Here is an 11490-nt window from a genome sequence, read left to right on the forward strand (position 1 = left end):
TACATTTTGGAGAAATGTCCTCTGACCTGATGAAACAAAAATAGAACTGTTTGGCCATAATGACCATCTTTATGTTTGGAGGAAAAAGGGGGAGGCTTGCAAGTCGAAGAATACCATCCCAACCATGAAGCACGGGGGATGGCAGAATCATGTTGCGGGGGTGCTTTGCTGCAGGAGGGACTGGTGCACTTCACAAAATAGATGGCATCATGAGGTAGGAAAATTGTGGATATATTGAAGCAACATCTCAAGACCTCAGTCAGTGGAGTGAGTTAAAGCTTGGTCGCAAATGGGTCTTCCAAATGGACAATGACCCCAAGCATACTTCCAAAGTTCTGGCAAATTGTCTTAAGGAAAACAAAGTCAAGGTACTGGAGTGGCCATCAGAAAGCCCTGACCTCAATCCTATAGAAAATTTGTGGGCAGAACTGAAAAATTGTGTGTGAGCAAGGAGGCCTACAAACCTTACTCAGTTACACCAGCTCTGTCAGGAGGAATGGGCCAAAATTCACCCAACTTATTGGTGGAAGCTTGTGGAAGGCTACCCAAAACATTTGACCCAAGTGAAACAATTTAAAGGCAATGCTACCAAATACTAATTGAGTGCATGTAAACTTCTGACCCACTGGGAATGTGATGAAAGAAATAATACCTCAAATAAATAATTATATTATTCTGACATTTCACATTCTTAAAATAAAGTGTTGATCCTAACTGACTTAAGACAGGGAATTTTTACTAGGATTAAATGTCTGGAATTGTGAAAAACTGCGTTTAAATGTATTTGGCTAAGGTGCATATCAACTTCTGACTTTAACTGTACATAAACTGTAGGCTAACCCCTTTGTGTCCCAAATGGCACCCTAATCCCTATAGTGTTCTACTTTTGGCAACTGCTCATAGGGCTCTGGTCAAAATTCATATACAGTAAAGGGAATAGGGTGATATTTTGAACAAAGGTCCTCCTGTGTTACCAGAGGGGATGCGACAGGTGGTCATGATGCTGGAGCCCTCAGTGAGGTGGACAGCTTTGATGACAGTAAGCAGGGCCTGGTAGCGGTTCCTCTGGCTCCCATCCTGCTGCCAGTGTATCTGCAGGAGACGCTCCACTTTCACAAAGAACGTCACCAACTCCTCTCCTTCAGGTACACAAGACGCACGCGCACACACACACATTGAGGACGGAGGAGTAACATTTGTTGAGGGCGGAGACTAATCGATTGTAGGGGGGATTTTGGGGCCAACCCAGATAACCAAGCTCGACGACGACCCAGATGTCATATCCTCCCACATATTTGCATACAATAATATGAGTAACCTGATTAATTGGTCACAACTTAAAATGGTACACTCTAAAGTATACAAGTTGTTTTTCAGCTTTATCTGTGCCTCAGATCACACAGGAAACAGAATTCTCAGAGGGTTAACTCATGACAATCCAATCTTAAACTGTCTGAACATCTCTCGCTCTGTACCCAAAGTAGCAAATGTCTCATTGTTCAATTGAAAGTTGTAACAGTTTCATATCAGTCAACATATGTACTGATGCATATACATAACTCAGAATGACTATATAATCTTGAGACTCAGAAGAAGAATTTTAATTTGCGCCATTTGCCTTTTAGCCATGCTTTACCATCATACTATTGGTCTTAGCTGTACCCTGAAAGCTCTGTATTAAAATGTTTACTTTTACCAGATCCTGGAACTCAAGTTTCGTCTTTAACCTTTTCAAAGTCAACTTGCTACTGCAAAATGCAGTCTACAACTCACACAAAACCAAATGCCACACTTTGTGGTTGAAACAAACAAGGACCACTGATTACATAACTTACATTTCAGTAACTTTCTATCTCCGGAGTATTATGAAATTAAAATTCTCATTTTCAAAGCCATAAAATACATTTAAGTAGTTTCTTAAATCAACATAATCTCAGAGACAATAAAAAGACATACCACGAGTGCCTTTGACAAAAGAACAGAAGCGCCTCATCCCTCTCACACTGCCCAGACATCTCTTCAGCAGCCACTGGTCTGCAAATGTCCACTTCAGCACCTCTGAGAAGGGAATAGCACAATGGACAGATGAGAAGAAGACTAGAATAGAACAGAATTACATAGCATCCTGGCCCTCCCTTCTCCCTCCCTCTCATATACACACTGGTCACAACACATGCTCTCATCAATACCTTTGGTCTATGCCTATATATTATCTCAATGCTTCAAATGGTTTGCTAATACTTAATACAGCCTGGCCTACTATTACGGGGTGTACCATTGTCTAATGCTTTATTGACCGCTGTATAGTCTTTCTCTGGATGGAAACGAATATTAAAGATTATTTACCTCCATCATCCCTGTATTGATTATGCCTAACATTCTCTTAACCAGAAAAAAAGCACACTCTTGCACAACAATCCGTTCAACCGATCTACTTCAAACACTGAAATTGCTGTTTGATGTATTTAAGTCTTGACCTTTAGCTTGGCATGACGAAAACTGCAGGAACTCTGTACACAAGGAATAGTAGTTATACAGCTCAGTCTGTTTGAAGTAAACGAACCGATGCACGCTCAGCCATACAAGGAATCCGCCTCTTCTCACATCCTACAATGGCAATGAATGACAAGCTAGTCAGTAGCAATTTGACTTATCAGCTTGAATGTGGTAATCTTGTTGAAGATTTGATTGTTTTGTGTACCAAAATTAGTGTGAATAATTCATTCACTTTTCTAATATGGCTTGGTTACCTGGATGCGTGGAATTTCAGGACAAAGGTACCACTTGTTTTCGGATAGAACACATAACGGAGTCTGACCAAACACCTAGGCCAAGATAAATATGACAGAAATTAGTGTATCCAAGATAAAGCATCTACAAAAGTGTTGATTAACAAGAAATCCGTACATACTGGCAAATTCAGAAATGTATTGAAGAAATCCACAAAAACGTCATCCTTGAAAAAGTCTGCAAGCGCTTTATCACATTGTCCTCCTAGAAATAGACCATAGACAAAAGTCTGTTTTCTTAATTAATAAAATGTTCATAAATTATGAACTTGAATTTGAAATTCAAATGTTGTTTCTGATCCAAATGAGCATGCATAGAGTAAAACCATACATCAGTCATAGCCACCCTACCTGTCCTTGGTGTCATTTGAGTTGTGTACCCTCGCATCTTAAACTTCCAAAAGACATCCCCTTTGTCTAATCAATGGCGTTCTGGTAAAATTATGTAGTTGTCTATATATATAGATGACAACAGGCTTATAGGGACACCATGACTATTTTTTTTAAAGTCTTGCATTCTTGAAGTGATGTCATAGATGTCAAAAGTTCCAAATGTATCATTGTTGGGTAACATTGGAATGTCTTGTCTTGACACTAACTCACTCTTTGTACTCACCTTCCACTCTCTCTCTTCTCATGGAAAACCAATACCTCAATGCCAAAGAATATTATGTAGCTTGTCCTGCTACTCTACAGTGAACAGGATATGATATATCATATATGATATACTGTATACCACAGGAGGCGGGTGGCACCTTAATCAGGGAGGAGGGGCTCGTGGTAATGGTTGGAGCGGAATTAGTGGAAGGATATTAACAAAATCAAACACTTGGTTTCCATGTGTTTGATGCCATTCCATTCGCTCTGTTCCAGCCATTATTATGAGCTGTTCTCCCTTCAGCAGCCTCCTGTGATATATACCATTATATATTGTACCCTTTCCCTAATCCCCATCATTATTATTATTTATTATAATAATTATAATCGTTTTTACTGTTATTGTTGTCATTATCTCACGTCACTTTAGCAACGGTGGCTTTGTCATTCATGCTAATAAAGCTTATCTCAATCTAAATCGGAATCTCATATGGGCTACTCCCAAACAATACTGTACATAAATGAACATCCTGTAGTATGTCATTGTGCGGAACTCTGATATGATAAATTTTCCAGAAACGATAAATGTGTACCTACAAATATTAATGTGAATGATTTCTATAACATACCAAGGTTCTTCATTAAGTGTATTATTTTCTAAGAGGAATAACTAGTTCAACAATATGTAATTGGTATTCAATTGTATGAAAATATAGGCCTTGACTTCTATTTTATGAGTACATCAATAGACAATATTTAAAAAATTAACACGGGGCGGCGTTTGGAATATAGCTACCGCCAGCCAGCGCATCGTTTCTGATGAGAGGCTTTTTGACTGCGTTTTATTTTCCCTGAGATGGAATTTAGTGCTATGTTTTTTTAAATTGTACCCATTAAATCTCGATTGCCTTTAAATATACATATATTTACAGACATTTTAGTTATTACTGTAACCTAAAGTTAAAGCTTTCTGGTGTTTGTAATGGTGTAGGAAGGGCAGTCAGTCTACTTCTAGATACATTGGTTATTAGATACAATGGGTTCCGTACTTGATACATTGTAGCATTCTCACAAAATATCACGCAATGCTTTTTAACTATACAAGAGGGCGTTGCGTCTCGAACCCCGTCCAATGATCGAGCCTCGTGTGCTTCAATCACCTTGGATTACACACATGTTTTTTTCTCTGGCCAATCATAGACGCCGAGCTACAGCTCTCACGTTATAAATTAAACTGAAACATGAGTTAGAGCCGAGAGAATGAGAGAACAACTATCGGGAAAATTTTCAACATTACATTGGACCTGCCAGTCCTTTCGTTTTTATATCTGTTTTCTCGTTTTTACAGGTAATTAACTCCCTCTTTCCTTATGATAAACTGTCTACCCTTATTTTTGACCTATTCTTTTGTAGCCTAGTTATTTCCGCGTTCCAGATAAGTAGAAGGCACCTTTTTGTTTTGTTTCCAATTGGGACACTTTGTCCTTTCATTGGAAATGGTTGTCTTTAGTCAGATTTAGTGAAGTTTGTGGTGTCTTTGCTGATTTATTGACTTCCTCTCTATAATGTAGTGTTCGGGTAATTGTGCTGTAAATTGATGTAGGAAGTGTCTGATGCAATAGCGTCGCCATGACTCCTGTGTGTGTGTGTGGGGGGGGGCTATTCTGGGAATGACGCAAAGGTAGGGTCGTTGGTGTCGTTGATGGTCGTAAAGGAGGATGAAGATCAAATGTTGTTGGGAAATGGGTTTATTAGTTAGTGTAACATGGATTATGTTGGTATGTAGCCTACCAATCCAGGAATGGTCATCTGATTAACACACTGATCAATATGGCAGATTTTTTTTTTTTGTCAGATTTGCTCTACTTGAAGTGGTGAAAACCATCTGTTTTGACTCTTGCCATGGATTTCAATGAAAGAAAATGCCTAAGATGTGTCTTCGCATTTATTCTTTGATTAGTTCTGGAACAATGAGCAATCCGGTCTCTGAGTTAGCTGTTATGCAACACATCTTCCAATTGTGGTCAACGAGGTGGCGGCTTTGACGTGTAAACTCATCATACCCGTTTACGTTTTTGTATCTCCCTAGGTGTTTTATAACAAATAATATGGCTACGTCCTCCAGCGCAGAACTGAGTAAGGCTGTCAAACAGCAGTACATGGACCTCCCTCAGGGAGACAAAGTCCAAATCATGTATGTCTGGATCGATGGAACCGGAGAGGGACTCCGCTGTAAGACCAGAACGCTGGATTCGGAGCCCAAGTGCATCGAAGGTAAACAATGGTTGTTGGTTGACATTTGACACAAAGTTCCAGGGGATTTATGTGTTTTGTAGCCTAGCCTGCCTAGTCTACGCAAGTCACTCAACAACTAACTCCTTCTTTGCCTTAATTCTGTAGAACTGCCTGAATGGAACTTTGATGGCTCTAGCACCTACCAGTCTGAGGGCTCAAACAGTGATATGTATTTGATTCCTTCTGCAATGTTCAGAGATCCTTTCCGCAAAGACCCCAACAAACTGGTCCTGTGTGAAGTGCTGAAGTACAACCGCAAACCTGCAGGTAACTTCTAAATCTTGGTGTGCATCTGTCTAGCTAAGCTTTTTAAATCTATTTTTACTTCAGTGTATAATATAGGTAAATTCTTTGCACAGAAACCAACCTTCGTTTGACGTGTAATAAAGTTATGGACATGGTTGAGAACCAGGTCCCTTGGTTTGGCATGGAGCAAGAGTACACCATTTTGGGCACTGATGGACACCCATTTGGCTGGCCCAACAACGGCTTCCCTGGCCCACAAGGTAAAGACTGTTCTTAGTGGTCTTTGACCGACTATGTAAACTTCTTCCTCGGATGCGTTACTTTGAATGTGACGGTAACTATTCTTGAACCAACCCTGTCCTTATGTGTACAGGTCCCTATTACTGTGGAGTGGGATCTGACAAGGCCTACGGTAGAGATATTGTGGAAGCCCACTACAGAGCCTGCCTGTATGCTGGGGTCATGATCTGTGGAACCAATGCTGAAGTCATGCCTGCACAGGTAAGCACAATTTTACTTGTGTATGCATTTATTTTTTTGCTCGTCTAATGGCTGATCCTATGCAATGAGACTTATGTACGTGAACACTGTTTTTGTCTTTCTAGTGGGAGTTCCAGGTTGGCCCTTGTGAAGGCATCAGCATGGGTGATCACCTTTGGGCAGCTAGGTTCATTCTCCACCGGGTGTGTGAGGACTTTGGTGTGGTGGCCTCATTTGACCCCAAGCCCATCCCTGGAAACTGGAACGGCGCTGGATGCCACACCAATTTCAGCACAAAAGAGATGAGGGAAGAGGGTGGGTTGAAGTGAGTACTGGATCATATGAATATGCGTTCATTCTAGGTTTAATCAGTAGTCGTAATTATTCAATTGCACCCATCTGTATGCTTTTGGATGTGGAGTAAACCCAGACTTATTAGAATGCTCTTAAGGCAAAGCAGATGGTGTTTGACCACCTGTGAGCTTTTCTGTGATGAACTAATCTCGCCTTCTCACTGCTCCAGGGCCATTGAGGAGTCCATTGAAAGGCTGGGGAAGAGGCATAGCTACCACATCCGTGCCTATGACCCTAAAGGGGGACTTGACAATGCCCGTCGCCTCACCGGCCACCATGAAACCTCCAACATCCACGAGTTCTCTGCCGGTGTGGCCAACCGCGGTGCCAGCATCCGCATCCCTCGCACTGTGGGCCAGGAGAAGAAAGGCTACTTCGAGGACCGCCGCCCATCTGCCAACTGTGACCCGTACGCCGTGACTGAGGCTATAATCCGCACCTGTTTACTTAGCGAGGAAGGAGATGAACCTGTGAACTACTAGATCTAACTAGATCCACACCTCTGGACTGAATCCCCTTCGCCACCACCCTTCTCCATTTTCTAAATGGCTGAAAAGTCGAACTAGTACTGTATTTGTTGTAATTTTTCACTGAAATGATTCTAACCTTCTAAATGGCTTAAAGTTGGCTGGTCAACTTAACATGGAATTAAATCTGTTTAACATAAAAACAAACATTTAATGAAAGATGGTGGCTGACAGGGCATTGTCTTCCCCTTTTGAGTCTTCTAGTGGGGAGTATAACTGTTTTTAAATCCCCATTTGCTCTCGCGTTTCCTGCAGTCTGTCGAACTGAAATAAACTAAAGCACATGTGGACACTGATGACTATGGCTGGGCGGCATGTGTAATTGTCTTAATAAAACCTATGGCTAGTTTGTGTACTTTATGCACGTTGACCTGGATTTTTTTTTTAACTCTGTACCACTTTATTTCAATGTTACTATGTAGGGAGTGTTTTTAAATGTCAACTTTCAGATTTTACACTACTGGATCATGTTGTATGGTACATTCTTCAGACGTGTGGCTCCAAATCCTGTCTTATCCATTTGTGGAGTTCCTGTGAGACTCATGAAGGAGTTTTATCCTTTCTCAACTGATTTCTTGTTCTGGCACATGATTTGGTAAAACCTGAATATGCTGAACTTTGTTTTTATTTAAACTTTAATTTTTACCACTACTGACTTTGTTTCTTGTCTCAACCGGTTTACTAAAGGCCAACATGGCTGCGTTTAAACAGGCAGTCAAGTTCTGAAAACATCTTCCCCAACTAATTTAGTATTTTGTCTCGTCACATTTGATTTGCCTGTCTAAACACAGCCCATTTGGCATGTAGAACTAATGTAATGACATAGCAGAATCAAGGCATTCCTGAAATGAAACCAAGCTGATGGAAATTCATGACATTGTACATAATTCCCATTGAGTGCCAACCTGCAAAACTGGAAGTCCCCTAGTCAAAGGGTTTGTGTGGTGGATGGTCTCTAAATTGTATTGCAATTCACACATTTAAACAAGCAATGCAGGGTGTTCTCTGGCATTGATGCCTAGGAACATGATCACAGTAATTGAATCTGGACTAGACTTAAAATATTTCTCACCAGCACATGCACAAGGGAGACATACATTTTCAATCAAGATTAATCTGTGATCATAAGCGTAAACTAAATGCAGGCTGTACCTTTTATAAACCTTAATTAACATGGTGTGAATAGTGTTGTGTATTGGGATACAGCTGGGCATGTTGCTCTTTCATGCAAGGGTGTTGGAATGTTTTCCAGCTACATGTACTGTAGGAGGAGATATTTACAACTGAAAGGACTGCCGAGTTCGAAAACATTTAGCCTCTCCCACCAGGGCTTATACACTGCTCAAAAAAATAAAGGGAACACTAAAATAACATATCCTAGATCTGAATGAATGAAATATTCTTATTAAATACTTTTTTCTTTACATAGTTGAATGTGCTGACAAAATCACACAAAAATTATCAATGGAAATCACATTTATCAACCCATGGAGGTCTGGATTTGGAGTCACACTCAAAATTAAAGTGGAAAACCACACTACAGGCTGAGCCAACTTTGATGTAATGTCCTTAAAACAAGTCAAAATGAGGCTCAGTAGTGTGTGTGGCCTCCACGTGCCTGTATGACCTCGCTACAACGCCTGGGCATGCTCCTGATGAGGTGGCGGATGGTCTCCTGAGGGATCTCCTCCCAGACCTGGACTAAAGCATCCGCCAAATCCTGGACAGTCTGTGGTGCAATGTGACATTGGTGGATGGAGCGAGACATGATGTCCCAGATGTGCTCAATTGGATTCAGGTCTGGGGAACGGGCGGGCCAGTCCATAGCATCAATGCCTTCCTCTTGCAGGAACTGCTGACACACTCCAGCCACATGAGGTCTAGCATTGTCTTGCATTAGGAGGAACCCAGGGCCAACCGCACCAGCATATGGTCTCACAAGGGGTCTGAGGATCTCATCTCGGTACCTAATGGCAGTCAGGCTACCTCTGGCGAGCACATGGAGGGCTGTGCGGCCCCCAAAGAAATGCCACCCCACACCATGACTGACCCACCGCCAAACCGGTCATGCTGGAGGATGTTGCAGGCAGCAGAACGTTCTCCACGGCGTCTCCAGACTCTGTCACGTCTGTCACATGGGCTCAGTGTGAACCTGCTTTCATCTGTGAAGAGCACAGGGCGCCAGTGGCGAATTTGCCAATCTTGGTGTTCTCTGGCAAATGCCAAACGTCCTGCACGGTGTTGGGCTGTAAGCACAACCCCCACCTGTGAACATCGGGCCCTTATACCACCCTCATGGAGTCTGTTTCTGACCGTTTGAGCAGACATATGCACATTTGTGGCCTGCTGGAGGTCATTTTGCAGGGCTCTGCCAGTGCTCCTCCTGCTCCTCCTTGCACAAAGGCGGAGGTAGCGGTCCTGCTGCTGGGTTGTTGCTCTCCTACGGCCTCCTCCACGTCTCCTGATGTACTGGCCTGTCTCCTGGTAGCGCCTCCATGCTCTGGACACCACGCTGACAGACACAGCAAACCTTCTTGCCACAGCTCGCATTGATGTTCCATCCTGGATGAGCTGCACTACCTGAGCCACTTGTGTGGGTTGTAGACTCCGTCTCATGCTACCACTAGAGTGAAAGCACCGCCAGCATTCAAAAGTGACCAAAACATCAGCCAGGAAGCATAGGAACTGAGAAGTGGTCTGTGGTCACCACCTGCAGAACCACTCCTTTATTGGGGGTGTCTTGCTAATTGCCTATAATTTCCACCTGTTGTCTATTCCATTTGCACAACAGCATGTGAAATTTATTGTCAATCAGTGTTGCTTCCTAAGTGGACAGTTTGATTTCACAGAAGTGTGATTGACTTGGAGTTACATTGTGTTGTTTAAGTGTTCCCTTTATTTTTTTGAGCAGTGTAGTTCCATGGCTGGAAACAAGACTAGAAAACATCCCATGTAACCTCTGACCCTTCTACACGTGTTCCTGCTCAACACCCAAAGTGCGGTACTTATAGCCTGACAAGTTTAAACACCAAGTGACAGGCAGCTGCCTACCATCGTTGGCACTGATGTCTTTGGCACATTTCATTGTTGAATGAGTACGCAATTCTTGGGATTCACAGCAAATCATTTCTGAGAGGTGTTTACTTGGTGCTAGGGCTGGAATAGGTTGTACATGGTGTCCTCACAAGACTGGTTCTCTGAGAGGCGGTAAGGGTGTTTCCTGCATGCCTGGGGTCATGTGAGGAGAATAAGGCTAGATATATTGTATTAAGAGGTCCTCATGTAAACCACCCTTGTCCTCCGTCATGGTTGGTAGCAGACCTGGAGGTTAAACTTTAGTATGTTAAATTTCCCCTCTGAAGCCCAGGCCATGCAAGGCTATATTCAACTCACGCACAGTAACTGATGCACATTTGATTTGATCTGACAACTCTATTTTATTTGACTGCGCCACTGATTTTCTTAACATGTCATCCACTTTAAAGTTTGTTAATCAATTTAAGCACCTTCTGGGACTACACACAACTCTCACATGGATGCTGAGGGAAATGCCACATGATCCTAGTGATCTGAGCTTGCAGCAGCAGCCTGAAGTCTATCCTGTGTTTCTGTCGATTCATCACTGTCCCCTCCCTTGGCTAAACTGGACCCAAACCAAGAAATGTTGATATTTATGGGACATTAACAAGTCTTTTAGCCAGGGAAGATGTCAGTCACAGTATTTAACATGTAGAGTCGTCAGGTGTTAGAAAGGTTATTTCTTTACTCTGTAAGGGAACAAGGGGGTATTTTTTCCCATAAGGGGTATACTACAAATCAGGGTCAATGTGTTGGCCAGCTTACATGCCTAAATATTATGAAATAACATGAAATGGGTATGGTCTACTTGACTCAACAACCCAAAACACATACTTACATTTTTAGCTTTCTTAACGAATCAGAAAATCAATAGTTATTTCTGGTTCTTTGTTCAAAGCTAGCTGGCTAATTCATTGATTGTTCTTTGTAGTGTACCCCTCTGGAAGTACAGGAACATCCACACTTCACAGGACATACGTAAATAACAGCGCCTCTTCAACCAGAGGAGGCTGAAGAAATTTGGCTTGTCACCTAAAACCCTCACAAACTTTTACAGATGCATAATTTAGAGCATCCTGTCGGGCTGTATCACAGCCTGGTACGGCAACTGCACCGCGCACAAC

The 11490-nt window shown here is 42.2% G+C and overlaps 1 protein-coding gene across 1 annotated transcript; it reads left to right on the top strand.

Moving 5' to 3' along the window:
• Positions 1 to 4636: 4636 nt before the first annotated feature.
• On the top strand, positions 4637 to 7648 carry LOC115103021 (glutamine synthetase). The gene is made up of 7 exons (XM_029623579.2): positions 4637 to 4734; positions 5476 to 5660; positions 5787 to 5948; positions 6041 to 6187; positions 6301 to 6428; positions 6533 to 6732; positions 6931 to 7648. The coding sequence occupies exons 2-7, from the start codon at positions 5495 to 5497 to the stop codon at positions 7241 to 7243; spliced, it is 1116 nt and encodes a 371-aa protein (XP_029479439.1). The 5' UTR covers positions 4637 to 4734; positions 5476 to 5494; the 3' UTR covers positions 7244 to 7648.
• Positions 7649 to 11490: the final 3842 nt, after the last annotated feature.

The sequence above is a fragment of the Oncorhynchus nerka genome, linkage group LG20 (assembly GCF_034236695.1).
Source record: "Oncorhynchus nerka isolate Pitt River linkage group LG20, Oner_Uvic_2.0, whole genome shotgun sequence".
Lineage (NCBI taxonomy): Eukaryota > Metazoa > Chordata > Actinopteri > Salmoniformes > Salmonidae > Oncorhynchus > Oncorhynchus nerka.